This window comes from Sander vitreus, chromosome 23, assembly GCF_031162955.1.
Source record: "Sander vitreus isolate 19-12246 chromosome 23, sanVit1, whole genome shotgun sequence".
NCBI classification, from domain to species: domain Eukaryota; kingdom Metazoa; phylum Chordata; class Actinopteri; order Perciformes; family Percidae; genus Sander; species Sander vitreus.
Genome location: NC_135877.1, coordinates 11,223,650 through 11,242,866, shown reverse-complemented (window position 1 = coordinate 11,242,866; position 19,217 = coordinate 11,223,650). Strand labels below are relative to the sequence as shown.

General features: G+C 38.4%; 1 protein-coding gene across 1 annotated transcript in view; it reads right to left on the bottom strand.

Moving 5' to 3' along the window:
* The window catches only part of ccdc146 (coiled-coil domain containing 146), a 54,502-nt gene that overhangs the window by 20,943 nt on the left and 14,342 nt on the right, over positions 1 to 19,217 (bottom strand). Inside the window, exons 3-14 of the mRNA XM_078243073.1 lie at positions 14,464 to 14,546; positions 12,232 to 12,447; positions 9,627 to 9,684; positions 7,732 to 7,814; positions 7,380 to 7,473; positions 7,108 to 7,181; positions 5,978 to 6,205; positions 5,768 to 5,857; positions 5,251 to 5,347; positions 2,464 to 2,556; positions 1,705 to 1,872; positions 871 to 959 (exon numbers count right to left, since the gene is read on the bottom strand). Of these exons, the coding sequence (XP_078099199.1) occupies positions 871 to 959; positions 1,705 to 1,872; positions 2,464 to 2,556; positions 5,251 to 5,347; positions 5,768 to 5,857; positions 5,978 to 6,205; positions 7,108 to 7,181; positions 7,380 to 7,473; positions 7,732 to 7,814; positions 9,627 to 9,684; positions 12,232 to 12,447; positions 14,464 to 14,546 (1,373 nt within the window). The remainder of the gene's footprint in view (positions 1 to 870; positions 960 to 1,704; positions 1,873 to 2,463; positions 2,557 to 5,250; positions 5,348 to 5,767; positions 5,858 to 5,977; positions 6,206 to 7,107; positions 7,182 to 7,379; positions 7,474 to 7,731; positions 7,815 to 9,626; positions 9,685 to 12,231; positions 12,448 to 14,463; positions 14,547 to 19,217) is intronic.

The window sequence follows — 19,217 nt, the reverse complement described above, 5'->3', positions numbered from 1 at the left end:
AATTCGTGTTCATAACAAATGTTTAGTAAATCAAATTATGACAGAACTAAAGTCTTATGCAGTGTGACATTTCATTACATTTCAAGTTACCATTCATGTAAGACATGCAAATTGTGAACAATGACTGCTAAATACGGTTTTCATATTTCAATTACAGAGAGGATACACAGTATTTTATTATCATCCGGCTCTGTTTTTGCTCGGTGCAGTTTTTGGGCGGATCAACATCAGAGTGTAGTCTGTGTAGTCGTGAACTAATTGAATGTAGATGGAGTCTGCTGTCATACTGGGTGGTTCCAGATGCATGAGTCTGTGCCTGAACACTGAAGTATGACCAATTAGTAAGCTTGGGTTTTCTACCCTGACAACATGTGCAGATGTCTGAATTAATTGTGATCCACACAGATCAGAGGAGCCACACAAATAACCAGGGATTCAATTATCAGTCACATTTGCTGCCCACACTGATTGATCGTTAAGGCCAAGGACTTATCGTACCGGTTTGACCCTGGACGCAGGAACACATTACTGCCACTGCCTATAATGCAAAAAGCAGTGTGTATTTTCTTAAAGATCTTGAGTTGTGCAATTAAATCTTAATCTCCACATTATACAAAGAGAAAGATAAGGTAAGAGAGAGAGAGAGAGAGAGAGAGAGAGAGAGAGAGAGAGAGAGAGAGAGAGAGAGAGAGAGACTAAGACTGAGAGACAGACAGGAAACATTAATGTGACAGAGAATAGGTGATTATACTTCCCCTAATACTACATATTAACAGCTTAGCAGCTTCTCCGTAACCAAAAACACACACAGCTTTGCATTTAATGAAAGGTGGCTGACAAGGAAATTAGAAGAGAAAACAACAGTGACACCTGCGCTGTAGCATAGCGTTCAGCTTGTTGTGGTCCATGATGATCAGGTCTTTTTCTCGCAGCTCATACTGGATTTGCTGGTTCAGCTGCTGTAGATAGAGTTATACAGGGGAAACTACAGTATCATCACTTCTGTGTGGGTGTGTGTTTATGTGTGTGTGTGTGCTCACAAACATCAATCTTCAATCTGATTTGTGGGTGTACAATTTTTCAATGTTGTAGCAGCTTCTCTTCTGACAATTTGAATACATAAAAAAGGAACAATAAAGTAGCTGATCAAGCAGTCCTGGTTTTGCATACAGAGTTTGAAGTTTTTTTGAATTCATTGATTCATTTTGGAGCTAGTCATTGTCATTACTTACTAATCAGGTATGACTGCATGAATCTGTAGTCGCAAGTGATACTGTATTAGAAAAGCAGCAACTTTTGATTCCATTAGACAGGAAGAATCGCATGGAGCCAACATGAAAAGGGGAACCAAGGAAGTCATTTCTGCCAAAAATGTCCCCCTGAGACTCTAACTTCAATTTAGCTGAACTAAAATGGCCTAGTCTCTCTATATATTTTTTTCTAATCATTCTGAAGTTATCAAATTGTGGTGACAGTAATATTGTTAGGTCAGTAAAGAAAAAGTAAAGACATTTGCACTATTTGAAAATTGTGTTTTTGTCATTTTTGGTTGCTTTCCTGTCACACTCAAGAATACCTAAAATATGAATCTACTTTAGTTCCTCTTTAATGTTATTAAAATGCACTAATAATGACTTTAAAAACCTATTTTAAAAGTACTTTTGTGTATGTGTTTACATGTATCCGTGTGTGTTTGTAATGCACCTCAGCCCTCAGCAGTTCATGGTGCTTCTGGCCCCTCTCCTCCACTTTAATCCGTGTCAGACATCTGAGGTTATGGAGTTCTTCTCGGAGGCAGTTTGACTCCCTCAGCAGCTCCTGAATCATCCCATACTGCTGCATCTTCTGGCTCTCCTCCTCAGAAACTGATAGCTGGTTGGGAACACACATTTAGTGTCAGTTTTCAGTTGACATATCTCACAATTTGACTAAAATTGAAGGGTTACTGACATCAGAATGAGACAGCAAAATGGACTAAAAGTCCTGTAATACCAGGAAGATAGATAGAGGATGGATATTGAAACCTTTCTGTGTTATGTTGACATTTTTCCCAAGAGAGATCACTAAAGTTTTACCTAACAATATGACATAGGATGAGATAAAAATGTGATGGGAAATCTCATTTTGCCTTCTTACTCTGTAGATAAAGACGCTAGAAAATGAAAAATAGAGAACTTAAACATAAAAATGGCATTTACTTAGAAAAGGTCATGAAAAAAGTTCTGAGACATATATTAAAACTAAGATATAGTTAAATCAACACCTTGCTTTAACAATAAAAAAATAAAAAAATAAATAAAATATATATATATATATATATATATATATATATATATATATATATATATATATATATTTAATAGGCTCCACAAAGATATATTTGTTAGAGGGCTACTGCAGTGAATTGCATTATATTTTACAGCTGCTAATGATAATTTGTCCACCCACGCACATTGCTCCCACCTGTTTTTCGAAGCCGACTTTGAGAGCATCCACCTCTTTCTGAAGCTCCATCCTCTGCTGAATACTGGCCTCTTGTTTGGGAACAGCATTCAACTAGAAATTCAAGTCGGAATGTAAAGTCTGTTCAAGTTTTCAGGGTGCAAGCAGATCTTACATCTGCTATATAGTCAGACCTGATTCTTATTGAAAAGATGTAAAAATGTCTTATTTGTTTTCCTAGTTGTAGAAAGTAAAGACCATGAGGAACCAGTACAACTTCAGATCAAATTCAGTCAGTGCATATTCAATCTGACATTAAACATTGATTGAAAAATGATTAATACTATATATGAGAGTTTCCCTGAGGCATCTCTGATAGCCGTTGTATCCAGTAACACTAAAACAGTTTCTCTAAAAATAATAAAAAATGAATGCTTTTAGACATTGGGATTGCCCCTCTCTGCAGGGTTACCAGGCCTCCTGTTGAGTGGTATGAGCTACACTGCTCCATATTTAAAAATGGTTAGCCCCGAGAAGAAGAAGGCTTAATCAGTAGGTTAAGAGTTTTTAATGCAACACTAGGTAACTTTTCCCGCTTTGGTCCCCCTACTACGGTGGCCGACAGGGGCAAACGCCCTGAAACTTAAGAAAACACACACAAATAGACAAAACACAAGCAAATTAAGAAAACAACTTCATTAATTTGATAACACATGTGCAGCATTCAGCAAACACACTGCAAATTCATGATAAAACATTTAAAACTGCATCAGCATTTAACGTTGACGTTTGTTTAAGCCATATTACATGAGAGGGTTTAATTTCGAGGTCCGAAAGGCGCATTAGTAGTATAGGCCTCCTCAAGTGTAATATTGTGATTATACAACGGTTACCAACAAAATAAGTGATCAATCTGTATTCATATTGTGGAGCAATTCGCTCTTGAAATACAAAAAACATATTATTTATAGTCCCTCCCTGTTTAGTAAACCAGCCAATTTACCATGGGATTTATCAAACTGAATAAATCCTGCTCGCACATATAAACACAAAACTGCTTTGCTAACTCCGTCGTGTTGTAACAAAGACATCTGCTGAAAAAGTGATTGTATTCATTAGCATGATTGCCGTACTGTTTAGTTCACAAACATCCAACACACCAAAGTACAAACACATAGCGGACCAGAGGCAAGCTTTTATTTTGAAAAGCCGAAGTTCGGGGACGGCACCAGCCGGGAGGGCATGAGACGGGAGCATAGACTTTATATTATTAATATATTATGTTATTAATAATAATATGAATTTAATATACAGTCTATGGAGCTCTCCAGGCTGCAGCCATACCCGACTCTAATAAAAAGGCAGAGCGCTCTCTCCCCGTGGGGTCGAAAATCCAGCTGTTCCACTTAGCTGCTCCCTCTAGAGGTCTGGAGAACTTCCGTTGTGTAATCTGGATGCTGCGTTTTTTTGTTGCATTTGTTTTCTGGGTTTGTGTGCTTTTCTTTTTGCATCGTTTCATATTTGCAGTGCATTTATGTATTTGGTTGTGTTGTGTGTATTTGCAGCGTGTTTGCTGAATGCTGCGCATGTGTTGTCAAATTAATGAAGTTGTTTTTCTTTTTGCATCGCTTCTTTTTTCAGGGTTTGTGTGCTTTTCTTTTTGCATCGTTTTTTATTTGCAGCGCGTTTATTTATTGGTTGTGTTGTGTGCATTTGCAGTGCATTTATGTATTTGGTTGTGTTGTGTGCATTTGCAGTGCGTTTATGTATTTGGTTGTGTTGTGTGAATTTGCAGCGCGTTTGCTGAATGCTGCACATGTGTTGTCAAATTAATTAAGTTGTTTTCTTAATTTGCTTGTGTTTTGTCTATTTGCGTGTGTTTTCTTAAGTTGCAGGGCGTTTGCCCCTGTCGGCCACCGTACCCTACAGGTTGGAAGCAGAATTGTCCATTACATTACATTGTCATTGTTGAAAAGTTACCTAGTGTTGCTTTAAAAAGGATAATGCTACAGTTTTATTTCAGCTACATGCATGGAGCACTAAATGCTATCACTATTTTATGTTCATATTAGGCCTGTGTAAAGTTAAGAACACAACTTTGTGTAATATCACAGCCATCAATCACATCCTGTTTGAGACAAATGTAAAGCATTTTTGTGGTACACCTGCAGACTGTCGAATCCTCGTGTAAAAAATCTTCACAGTCAAATCAATTATGAGTTATTGTTCATGTGAGAGTCGTTATTGATTGGCAGATTTGTGGAAATTAATTAATTATATTGTACAACTGCTTTGTTTTCAATATTTCCTTAATGCGTGAATTCCCTGATGTGTCATTGTGATTTCCTTTCATAGAGTTATGTGCTTGTGAGATGTGCTGATGCATTTCCCATGACTCTCGCTCTCCTCTTCTTTCGTTTTAAAAACTATAAACATCAGTAAAATTACAGGAAGTTCAAGAATAGAAAAGTGCTTCTGGTGTAAAGCAGATTAACAATTTAATGTGCTGATTACTGGCACCGTGACATTTACACTCAAAATGTTCCCATACCTGTGTTTTTTTCTACGCCAGTTTTCCAAACCAATTGCCAATATCAGTAAAAACATAATGAGGAGTGCGTGTTTGAACATTGTGAGGTTTACTGGTAAAGCAGCAATTAGAGGTCCTGGTTGTATAAAAAATGTTCATACATACAAAATAATAAGCCTTCAGGTGCTAAAAAACACCAGACCACTCATGACCACTCAAATTGGAGCAGATGTTTCTTCTATACTTATCACTATTGAAAGTAATAATCTACAGGTCACCTGTGCCCGTAACTCATTGTAGATAGATTGCGTGTGCTCTAGCTGCTCAGTGGCCATGGTCAACGCATGCTCCATCCTCTTGAGGGCTTGCATCTGCCTGAGGAGAAACCTTTTAAATATTTATAATTTTCACAAAGCTGTGACTCTTACATAAAATGAGGAAACTCAAAATGAAGCTCATTATATAAATTCCTGTCAAACATACAGCAGCAGAATGCAGCTAAAGAAATGCTCTGAACAAATTAAATGTATGTTAAATATCTAAAATATTTAAACTATTCCCAGAAACATTCCATGTGCATACTGAAAAGTACAGCAACATGCTGACAAAAGTAAAACCACAAGCTCTTTGACTGAATGTCAAATATATATGAAAGAACACATATTTACTGCATATTTTAGGTGTACAAGTATAAGTGCAATAGCCTTCACACACAGTGTGTAATTATTGAGGTGTGTTGATATGAGGGGACCCATTTACATGTGTGATGGAGCTCAGTTTGACATTACTCTGTACCTATTTTTCTCCCTGAGCTGCACACATTGGCTTTCATACAGGTGCTTCCTGTCGAACATGATGTTCTGCAACTTCATTTCCAGGATACCTCTGGTGATGAAAAAACACACAATGGCATGCTTGAAAACACACAGCAAAAGCCTATCCTCCGACTAAAACAATCTCTCCATAATGTCCATTTTTGACTGTGACTGTAAAAGAAGTTTATACCTGTTCCCCATGAATTCAGCCTCCTCCTCCCTGTTGACCTCCTGCTCTTTTAGCAGCTGTCTGCACTCCCTCTGACTGGCATCTACTTGGGCCCTGAGGCCCTCCAGCTCCTCATTCAACTCCTTTTTCTTCGACCTCAGGGAGTGGTTACGCTCCTCCACCTCCTTCACTTGCTGCTCCATTTCTGAAATATCTGTATTTAATGATTCTATCTTCTTCATTGCAGATCTAATGTGTTTAGGGGGGTTGATAGAAAATCCAAAACATACAAAGAACAAGTGTAAGTATAAGGCCAAGAGTGTCTGTGTATTCCTCTTCACTTGCACTGTAAGAGTGCATATCTTATGAAATAACAGCATGTGTGTATCCATCTTTTACATACACCCTCCAGTACCCCTCAGCTTTGTGAATTTCAGATTATAAGTCACAGCTCACATGGCTCATACAGACAGTTCCACTGCATCACTTGCAAGCCAAATTTAATTTGAAATAAACATAAAACAGACTGCAGTGCAGTTCTCTGATGATGAAGAGGCTTTTGACTGCAGCTGCACTTGAATGCAAAGATTAATGATGTCGGATGCACATGTTTGCCATGTTTCTTTTTTAATTAAATTAAATTAGAGGGATTGAAAGCTTTAATTCTCAAGACAAATTTGACTGTTGCTACAAATGTTACCCAGTTTTTCAGTTCCTCATATTTAATTTCCACAGGGTTGCAAAGCCTACTGTGCAGAAAAAAGCATGTGGCTGGAAAGATATGTTACAGAGAGAAAACCGTATAACAAGTATAAACCTGGAAAGTGATGCTTCTTGCAGGGAAATTCATTTAGAAACCAATATTTAGTTTTTTCTGTTACATATCAGGTCTGATCAAAAGTTTACACTGAGCAAAAACAATTGCTCTTTCCATTAGGAACTACAGTATGATAACTCAGAGCTCATCCAGTTCTTTTGTGTATAGGAGATCAAGACGAAGGAATGATTTGAGCCAAGTGACAGGTTTCTGCTGTCTTTTCTTCTTGTGTCTCACTGAAGCACCTTTACTAGCTATTTTTCTTTCTGGTCTTTGAAATGTTAACTTTCTGCTCTTCCCCAATAACAAACATTGAAGGGTTACATGTACTTACTCCCTCTTCGAGCGTTTCCTTTCAATCTCCTTTAAAACCTGGTCAGGGATGCTGATGAGCCGGGCTTTCTCAGCCTTGTTACACACACACACACACACACACACACACACACACACACACACACACACACACACACACACACACACACACACACACACACACACACACACACACACGTAAGAAAGCACAAGATTTGTTATTTAATTGATTGTGTGCTGTAAGCTATGCCCACTGACGCACGCACACACACACACACACACACACACACACACCTCTTTGAGCTCTATGATCTCCGTCATGTCCTCCAGCTCTTTCTGTTCTTTCAATATCTGCGTTTCATGGGTTTCCACATCTTCGGTCAGACTTCTGTGCAGGGAGAGGGCAAGATATGCACAAAAAGAACGCTTATTATCAGAAGAATTTTGATTAACAGTACTTAAAAGATTTAGCTGCACCGCTTCTTATTAAAACACCAAATGAACCTGAAAAGATATAAAGAAACACAAAAAGGCAATGCCATGAAGAGCTCCAGAGAGTAAATATGTACACCTGTTTCAATCTGCAGGGCAACGTGAGCAAACTGCATGTGTGCCATGCTCATTGAGCAACAGCTAGATAATATACCTGACTTCCAGTTGTCTCTGGGAAACCTCTTTCCTCAGATCTTCATATTTGTCCTGCAGGGCCTTTGTTCTGCTCTCCAGCTCCTGGAGGACACACCCGCAGCATGAACATTAGATCACATATCAAGCATGTCAGGTCTATGATGACAATTTCATTGAGCTCAGCATACAGGCAAAATACCACTGTTTTTTTCCTCTCATTTCTTAGTGTCTCATCCAAACTCTGTCAGTTCCAACAGCCTTTGATTTGCACATGGATTTTTTGTTTTTTAAGACTCATAAACTGTCTTCTAATTGATGAAAAATAAAATAAAAGTCTTTTAGTTGTTTAAATGGTAACACATTTTTCAGTGCTAGTACTAGTTCTAGTCTGAGTATGAACGCAAACAACTGCAACTAAACCAGCTGTTATCACTTCAACTTGATAAATGCAATGCACGCTGAAGCTAGTTTAATTAAAAATGTATGTGAGGACTCTATAATGAAACACAGCTTATTAATCATATTTGACAAGTGTGTTTGTGTGTGACAGATAGAGAAGAAGGCACATTGTTTATTTGTTGTTTCAATAACAAATGGAAAGGCCCCTTTACACATACACTATGTTACGTCTGCTACTTTTTAAGTAAAGGTAGCAGCTTCTGCTATTCAAATAAACAGAAGAAGGAATTGCTTGTATGAATATTATTTGACCATACACTTCTGATGTTTTACATTTTAAGAATTGTTCATGAGTCCTGGTGCTGTGCCCACAATACTGCCATACTCGATAATTCATATTGAGCAGTCAAAATGCTGCACTGCAATCATGGCTCCCTACAGTATAGAGAAGCAAACCCGCTTGTGTCACTTGTTCTAAAAGGTATTGAAAGCAGAACTGTAGTAGATTTGGAATGTTGTGTTAATACGATCAGTAATTAAATGGTAGTTGCATAACAGAACCCCCAAAGTATTCAAAATCTGAAAGTTAATTAAAGCTGCTGAATTTATTCAACAAGCTCTACAAAGCTCAAAATCTTACTTTCTTTTGCCATAAGCAGACCAGGCGACTGAATTTTGATTGATTGATGATGATTAGAGAATTGTGAATAAATTGCTTCTTAAGACTTCCCTAATTCTGTTAACATTCTTGATTTTATTTAACACATTCTGAGTTTTAGTGCTGGTCATCTAAGTGTTGGAAATGCTCAAACAGCACTACATTGTAGTAGACTTCAGTCTAAATAATGAACGTAATACAGTATTAATATGACCAATGGCATCCTTCAAAGTACTGCAGTGTTGAAATCAAGACGATATTGGGATTCAAGTATGATATGATTATGTTATTTTTCACTGTAAATAATTATATATGTATGTAAATAATATATAAATTTAATTATATATAGCATGCAGAGAATTGTGTATATTATAATACAGTGTGAGCAGCGATTCATAGAGGAAGCGAGTGTGCTATCAGAAACTGTCCAAAGACAGCCTATTATAGGCTCTGATGTCTGTATATTGTAAGGGTATATTTGTTTTTACTTTTAAATAATATATTTTACTGCTTTGTTATGCGTTCTTTTGTGACATCAGTTGACGTTGTGAATGATTACCAGCCGTTACTAGCTTAATTTCTTTTTCCTTAACCGAAAGTTAAAAACCTCTCGCCATCTGCAACAAGGATTAAAGCTTTTTAAACTTGTATGCCATCATTTTATCTGAATGGGAGATTGTAATATAAAATGTTTCAAATGGCTCCAAAAAAGAGCCAATGGCAAGTCTTAATATTGAGGGATTAAGTCTGGATGGAGGCTTAAAGTAAAACTCATATTTATCCTCTCTGAAGACAGTTGTTGCAGTAGTAATCCACATCTCTAAAACTACACCCGGATGGTGCAATAATGAACTTACAGCAGGTTTCGGCTGAATCTCATTCTCTTTCTCCAGATACTGCTTCTCTTCCCGCAGACTGCATAAGTAAGGGTCGAGGTGAGGTGAGAAGAAGAGAGCGGGGGAAAGGAGAGGAAGGGAAAAGTTGAACAACCAAACAAAACATGTTATTAACAGAAATAAATAACCTGTTTCAGTTCCTGGTTAAACAGAAAGAGGAATGTGATTAGAGGAATGGGTATTTTTTTTTTTTTTTTAAATATACTGGTGTGGAGTTTCCAGGTAACCAAAACCAAATTCTTGTTGCTTGAAAGAGGAAACACCAAAAATGAAAGGATGCAATGGGTGTCAAAAGCTTTGCATAAGTTGCTATGAAAGCTTTCTACTATTAGTGAGTGAATAAAAAGATCTAAATGCTACAGTATGCCGTATATATACAAGAACCAGTATACACAAGCTTTCTCATACATACAACATAGAATCATAAATAAAGTACCTAACACAGTATAAACGTGCATATAAAAACATCATTTCTATGAATTTTTCATCTCCCTGCAGTGGACGCTTTTTGTGCAGTTGATTAAAGTTTGTATGAAATAGTTTCGAGTCAGCTTTGTCATTGTGAAAAACCTTACAATAGCACATAGTGTAGAGCTACACGTTTCACAAAGTAAATGATATTAATCTTCCTGACAAGTTGATATATTGGATATTAACTGATATACAGAGAAAGCTGCATGAATGCTAAAATATGTGACTGGAAAAAGTGCTGAATTCCTGTGTATCTCTTTGGCTAAAGATAAAGGGCGATGCATGGTGAGCATCTGCTCATCACATGCAAACCGCTGGCCATTTGGTCGGGAGAGGAGAGGTAAAAAAAGAACTGAATAAAACACAGAAAGAGGGGGAAATATGAGGCTGGAGGGGAAGAAAGAAAGGGCAGAAAGATGAAGGAGAAACATAAATGATGAGAGCCTGAGGACAAGAGAGCTCACCACCAAAATGCTGTCACAAACAACATGCACACTCAGTGTCCAAACCTGTCTATTACAGCATCCTCTGAGAATGCTCTGTAAGTGGTTTCCATTTAATATTTCAATTACGGCAGGACCTTCAAATTTCTGCCTCATTGTGTGTGCTCTGCACTAAAAATCACTGTATCCTACAGATCATATATTTGCAATACAGTGGTGAGTTTACGTGCTGTGAGTGGTTTCATATCGCTGACGCAATCCAGGGTTGAATGCAATGCAGGAAAAATAAGAAAAGAGATCTGCTTAAAAGCTTGCTTTCAGTGCTACACTGAAACTGATTTAAATGATTGCATTGCTTGTCCTTCAACTGACAGTTCAACTGCTTTCAGTCTCAACAGACACACATTAACGGACAGTGACTAAAAGGTACCCTTTAACTGACAGCTTACATACCCCAAGGGATAGTTTACCTGCTGTCATTGCTTACACACCAATTTACACTTTAACTATTTACACTGCACACAGGAAACTATCTCGGGTGCTTCATCTTCAACTGATATTTCAACTGCTTTCATAGTTTACAGTTCAACTACTTTCATCTCAGTCTGACAATTTGACTGCCTACAGGGCATAGAAATTTGCATGTTGGCGCCTATTTTTACCTGAAATTTCAGTTGCTTTCATCATTTCAAATGGCATTTCAACTGCTTTCATCTATTTAAATGACATTTGACTGCTTTAAGTGCTTCAATTTGCAACTCCTATTCAACATCTTACACACACACAACACATCTAACTAACATTTTAAGACATTTTGACCTGTTCACAGTCTTTGTACCTGCAAAATGTTCTTCGGAAAGTGTTGCTTTTTGTCTTGTGGATTACTGGTTGATTTTACTTTTTTACTTTATTACATCGACGAAGGAAAAGAAAATTGCTCTGTGACATATGCAACAAGTAGACATTGCTTTGTTTTCAAGGGTCAGAAGCCTAAATGTTTGGGAACCACTGCTGCATGTGTTCATGTTGCTTAGCAGCAATGTTGCAGTAACCTCCCTTTGGCCCTTGAAAAGAAAAGTTTGTGTACAGAAAAGTGGGATAGTCGAGCGAGTTATTTTCCATTTCTGTGGGTGTTTGACTCTTTGGACACAGTGTTAGTGGTGTTGAGTGAGTTAGTGGAAGGAAAAGAGAAACCTGTAGAGGAAAATTGGTTGCGATGAGAAAAGAGACTCATGGGAGCTAAAGGAAAGGATTAGAGGACAGGAACAGAAACAGACTCCAGGACTGACGCAAAAACTAACCAGAGTGAAGAGCTCAGACAAGTAAACACGTTACATCCAGAGCAAACATAAGTATCCACTCAAACCTGGTACTTTTTCTTCTGATAATAATGTTTCAGTGATACAAAAAGAAACACACGTGTGTGTGTGTGTGTGTGTGTGTTTGTAAGCCCAAGCTGCAGCCACATTTGAGAGAAGTTTGTAATAGATTTTTTTTATAGATAATTTTCATTTGATACAATATTTGACTGAAAATTAAACTTGCAGCATGAGTGATTACAATAATAAAGTGTGTACGTGTGTATATATATATATATATATATATATATATATATATATATATATATATATATATAAATATACACAGCTCACCATTTCAGTTTGTGCTGTGTCTTGTACTCTCTCTCCTCAGTAGCTTTTAGTTCATTGTATGCCTGGTGGAGCTTTTGCCTCAGTTCATTGACCTCACTCTCAGGCTCCTCAGAGGTGCTCTGCTCCTCTGTTCTCTCCAGCTCATCCTGCAGCCTCTCCAGCTCAGCACGACACCTCTTTGCCTCTCCCAAAAGGTGGAGCTCAGAATCCTGGGTACTATTGGATGAAACAATGATTTAAGTTTGTGATATGCAGTAGACAGATACTTTTTCCTAACTGCTGGGTACATATACATGCTTTCTAACAGTCCAAAACACGGGTAAAACTGTAGACTGACAACATTACATCATTATTTCCACATGAAAACATGACAGTACCCTCTGCTTTTCAAGAACTACTTGTTATCGCAAGCTTTCATGTTCTATTACATCACTATTCACTGGATCTCATGACTCTTCAGTAAAACTAACCAATAGCTATAACATGAATTCATAGAAACCCTAGTTAAATGGCAAATCATATAAAACAAATAATCTAAAGAGCCTTAACTCTTGTCTGAATCAAATTTTTCAAAAAAAGCTGTGGTACAATATGTAAACATACAGCTGTTGATTTCTATGATAGACTTTTTAGTACTGAGCCAATTAGATGTAATGTGCACATTCAGATTGTTTTCTTGTTTTTACAAGAAATTACACAGAGATTAGTTGTTTCCACAAGAAACTGGGGTCTCAAAAGTTATAATTTCACTTTATCTAGTGTGTGCCTGGGTGGCGATGTGTAGAATCAGTGTTCCATTAAGGATTTAATAAAGCTTAAAAAGAATTACGTTTTTGATTGACATGTGTCTTAGGGGGTCCCTTCTCAGGGCCATCCAATCTCTGTACGACCAAAGCGAGAGCTGTGTCCGGGTTCTCGGCAGTAAGTCGGACTCGTTTCAGGTGAGAGTTGGCCTCCGCCAGGGCTGCGCTTTGTCACCAATCCTGTTTGTAGTATTTATGGACAGGATATCGAGGCGTAGTCGGGGTGGAGAGGGGTTGCAGTTCGGTGGGCTGGGGATCTCATCGCTGCTTTTTGCAGATGATGTGGTCCTGATGGCATCATCGGCCTGTGACCTTCAGCACTCACTGGATCGGTTCGCAGCCGAGTGTGAAGCGGCTGGGATGAGGATCAGCACCTCTAAATCGGAGGCCATGGTTCTCAGCAGGAAACCGATGGAGTGCCTTCTCCAGGTAGGGAATGAGTCCTTACCCCCAAGTGAAGGAGTTCAAGTACCTTGGGGTCTTGTTCGCGAGTGAGGGGACAATGGAGCGGGAGATTGGTCGGAGAATCGGCACAGCAGGTGCGGTATTACATTCAATTTATCGTTAGACGTAAAAAGAGAGCTGAGCCAGAAGGCAAAGCTCTCAATCTACCGGTCAGTTTTTTGTTCCTACCCTCACCTATGGTCATGAAGGCTTGGTCATGACCGAAAGAACAAGATCCAGGGTACAAGCGGCCGAAATGGGTTTCCTCAGGAGGGTAGCTGGCGTCTCCCTTAGAGATAGGGCGAGAAGCTCAGTTATCCGTGAGGAGCTCGGAGTAGAGCCGCTGCTCCTTTGCGTCGAAAGGAGCCAGTTGAGGTGGTTCGGGCATCTGGTAAGGATGCCCCCTGGGCGCCTCCCTAGGGAGGTGTTCCAGGCACGTCCAGCTGGGAGGAGGCCTCGGGGGAGACCCAGGACTAGGTGGAGGGATTATATCTCTAACCTCGGGATCCCCCAGTCGGAGCTGGTTAATGTGGCCCGGGAAAGGGAAGTTTGGGGTCCCCTGCTGGAGCTGCTACCCCCGCGACCCGACCCCGGATAAGCGGATGAAGATGGATGGATGGATGGATGTGTCTTAGCCTATTACAGTCAGTTGTGTTGGTTAGTACTGCCTCAGTTACAACCTTGCTTTCACCTCTTTGCTCAAATTAGGATTCCTGGCTCCACTAACTGAGTGAGAAGTGACCCCAATCAAAATGTCTCTTCAGAAGCCAGTGGCTTGTCACAGATGCTACCTCCACACTTTTTCAACGGTATATATGAGCAGCACAACTAGACCTGATGGGGAGTTAAAGTTTTCTTCAAGGACACTTTCACTGGACACATTCTGGCTGTCACAAGAATTGAACTTGCAAATAATGCACCTTCAAAATATAACACACAATTATGAGGGTGACAAATGAACTTGTGTTTCAACAGGAATACATACCTCTTCAGAGTATCATGGAGTAGCCTGTAGCTGGATTTCAGTTTGGCTACTTTGGTCTGGCTGATTTTGCCCAATGATAGCAACTGAAACAGAAATATTACACATCATATGGACATGAAAAAACAGAAGGTACTACCCAATATAATTGATCATTTATGGTTTTTAGTAACTCTTAACAATTAAAAACTCCCATCAGCAAAAGAGTGTTGGCTGGGTTTTTACAAATTTCCCCCGGTGTCAATCATCCACATCTGAAGAGTCCAGCTTTACATTACAGCAGTCCTAAACTTGGCTTCACTCAGCTAAGTTGGCAACAAATCCCCCTGCATGGGTTTGCCAGCTAAGGATGCACCATTTCAAAGTCTTTGATCTGACCCAGAGCTGGCTGTATAAAAGCTAAGATATTAATAGAAAATCACATTCTGTGGAAATCTCTTGTTGCCATTTTTTCCAGACAGAATATTCAATAGGATGATATTGCTTTGAACCCTGCAATTCTGACCAGTAAGCACTTTTATAATATTGTTTAGTGACATAATTAAGTTCCAGAACTTGAAAACTAAATCACTGGAGACTCCAAAAGAGTTCCAAAGTTCATATATAAGTTTTCTTTTTGAATTGCAATTTGCAAAAATTGCTTTATTTTTGCTGTTCCATGCTCAAACTTCAGTTTGTATGAAAAAAACAACAAAGCCCAACTCCCTGATGTCTGTAAAGAAGATTTAACCCAAGTTGGGCTGAATAAACTTTAATCGTCACAGCAGATATCACAATATCAGAACACCCGTTCACAATCAGTATAAAAACGAACCTCCAACTATCTGCAATCTCAAAATGGGAAGAAAAATCATTGAGAATGGCCCATACATAACGATAGGTAGATTACAGGTACCATTAGTTCTGGATGAGAGTTGATAAAAAAGATACACAGCTGTGAAACCTTGGTAAAGACAAAACAAAACACAGCAAAGAGAAAGATATCAGGTCAACAGCATTGCAAAAAGGGAAAATTATCACAAAGAGTTGTTAAATGTCTGTCTGCGGCAACTTAGTTGTGTGTGTGTGTAAACACTGATAGAAACAGAAGACCGGTGTTGTTCCCTCTTATCTTCAGAGCCAGGCTGGTAGAGTGGGTAGAGTGGGGAGTAATGAGGGATAGCCTTGTCTGTATCAAAGAGCCGCAGAATTGAGGATATCTCAGATCAGACTGTGTAGCAGGTAATCTAATGGCAATGAACACACACAGACACTCTGATCTCTCACACACACACACACACACACACACACACACACACACACACACACACACACACAACTTCAAACATTAGGTATAGTCGATTATGTTTTTAGGTTCATTCCATTATATTGTTTATCTAGCTATTGTCAAATGTGCTCGCAAGTACCGGACCACGTTCCAAGGGCTGAAGGACAGAGATATGAATGTTCTGAACGATATAGATTAAGGCTCTCGTTAATATGATTCATTCAGATGTTTTTCAGTCAGTTTGCATTAGCAGTCACCCAAGGTCTTGTCACTACAAGCAAAACACCTGACAAGTATTACATGATCTGTGTTTAAAACATGGTGATGTTTGGTTAAATCTCTCACTCTTACATCTTGAAATGGTAAGTGGGTCATCTGGTCCGGATTGATCTTTTAACTGCAACTTGTCATGTAATCTAATATTAACTCCTAAAAAAAAAAGAAAGAATATTACGGGAACATGTGAAATGATCTCATTGCACTGAAACAAAACAACGATTCAAAACAGAATTTGAGGCTTATTAAGATAGGTTTATTAATCGAAAATATTAAACAATCACTTGATAAGGGAAATGTAGTTGGTGCAGTATTTTTAGATCTAAAAAAGGCATCCGATACAGTAAATCACAACACCTTAATTTCAAAATTAGCCAAGTTTAATTTTTCCAAACAGTCATTGTCCTGGTTTCAATCATATTTAAAAGGCCGTGAACAGTGTATTATAATTAATAATGTGAGATCTACCTTTCTCCAAATTGAAACAGGGATCTCTCAGGGCACTGTTTTGGGACCCATACTCTTCAGCCTTTACATTAATGATTTGCCAGATGTATGTCCAGATATAGGTCTACAGATGTATGCAGATGACACAGTGGTGTATGCATCTGGTAACACCTGTACTTCTGTGGCTGACAAACTAAATGTCAACTTAGATAAAATATCATCTTGGCTGGCTTCATCTTGTTTAACTTTAAACACAAAAAAACAAACTCTGTCTGCTTTTCCATTAAAAAAACTACCTCTAACACAGCTCTTGAATGTACAAATTAATGGGGAGCTTATTGAACAAGTACCTGAATTGAAGTATCTGGGAATAATTATAGACTATCAGTTGAACTTTAAAAGTCATATCAAGAAAATCTATAAAACCGTTAAGGCCAACTTGGGCTGCTTTAGGATGATAAGAAACTGCCTAACTCTTGACTGTGTTTTTTTTTTTTTAAATTCTATGATTCTCTCACACATATCGTATGGCTTGACCACATGGTCCCAAGCTCACCAGACATCAGTTAAGACCATAGAGTGTCTATATAACCGAGCTTTGAAAGTCCTAGACAAGAAGAGAATAAGGTATCAAATTTTAAGTAAACATAAGATTTTAAGCTTTGCTAATTTTATCTCCCTGCATTTTGTTAAATTGGTCTTCAAATGCCTAAATAACGCTGCTCCCCTTCCCCTTTGCAGAACAATAATAAAACCAGCAGAACCAGAACCATCACCCGAGCAGCGTTAAAAGGCAATTGTAGCATCCCTTTCTGTAGAACATCATTTGCCCAAACTGCATTTTCAGTAAAAGGGGCAAAATTATGGAATTTTCTGCCAGACCACTTGAAATGTATCCCAACATTAGCCACTTTAAAAAAAAATACTAAATTGTGGCTAATTTGGGAACAATCTTGCTCTCATATTTAGTTTTTACACTGTGCTCTCATTGTATAATTTCCTTCCATTTTCATTTCATTTATTTTTATTTCATCTTTATTGTATTTTTAATAATAATGTAAATCTGTATTTTTATTTGTAACCAAAAGCACTACTAGGGACAAGTGTTGAGAATTAGCTTTGGCTAAAAACACTATGATACATACATCAGATGACTGTTGAAGTTTATCTATGTTTTTTTGTATCTGTCCCTATCTAAATAAACCTTTAAAAAAAAAAAAAAAAATGGGCAGTGTTGTGTTTTCAGCATACCAGCGATGCAACAGACATTCTGGCCATACACTGGGCATTTATCTGAGGGAAGCAGCGTGAAGCGGTTTCAGGCAGCCTCTCTAATTCTGGTGCCAAGACTTATCTTCAGCGGTATAGAGTATTGGAGGCTTTTATAGGGTGGCTGCATAAGGCTCACATGTGGCAGACAATCTTTGAAGTGCGATAGAGATAATCACTGGAAGATATTTATGCAGGCACATGGACCTGTCCAGCTACTCCCCCCAAGCATGTGATCTGTACTGCAGCAATAAACCCTCCAGTAATCTGAGTGTGTGGCAGCAGGTATGTGAAGTGTATAACAAAAACAACCTGTGGGCTTTAATACTCCTGTACCTTCAGGGAGAGAATAATGACCACAGAGGCACAGTGCTGGATTCCACTGTGTGATGGAGAGAACCACCATCCCTCTTTGTGTGCATCTATGCCTTTATGTGCGTATTGACTGTTTGAACTGGAGTTGAGCCTACAGCTAAATTGAATCACTTTGTTAGAAAAAGTTTTGTGTTGTGATATTTCCCTTTCTGGCGTGTTCTTCTTTCAGGGCTGAGAGCAACTTCAGTAGATTAAATCAATTATCCGAAACTGTGTCACTTCTCAAGAAATATGACATGTCCATGAGCCGCTCCAAACACCCCATAAAAAAAAAAAAATCCAATTACATGACCTGTGGTTATAAATCCCATAATATACTGGAACAATAGCCATGTCCTGGAAACAAATAATCAGTGCCAAGTTAATGAACTTAATACGAGTTTATAACAGGACCCAGGGCATGTAGGGGAACATCCAGACTGTAAATGTCACTGGGTGAGGATCCAAAGCTAAGAATTGTTCACTCTGCAGAATAAACAATTAGTTTTAATAGCTTGCATTGCTTAATCATTTCTATAAGATACTCCATGAAATTGCCCAAGGTATAAATAATGTCTGTGGGTGAGTATGAGTGCAATTTCAATCTAAAAAACACCAGAAATGACCACATTACCACATCATCATTACAGGCAAAAAACAAGTGTATTGTTCATAAATATGTTATTATCTGTTCCATCAATGGTGACATTACAGCAATTAAAGTTCTAATACATTTTATAGTCAGCCATTGTGTAACTTCACCAACAGCTGGCGCCACAGAATGGAGTGGTGAGAACGAGAAGGCTGGGTCAAAACTTGTCTGTCAGCCAATATCTGCAATATTGAGGTATATTTGAGCGAGGCACTTTCTGTAAAATAACAATTCAATATTCTTGTTTTTTGATAGCTGGTCTTCTTATGGAGGAGGCAAGTGAAATAAGAATTGTCATGTGGAGAAATAAAGTTCTTAGGGATGTTGCTATTGGTATAAACGCCTTGAGATGTATCATTTTGTTTTCAAGGGGATCCCAAACCAAGACATTTCTGATGCTTTGTTTATTGTAACAATGTGCTAACGATGTGCTACCAAAATGTCCCAGTTCCCTTCATTAAAAAAACTGGAGCCTATTTCACACAGTGCTAA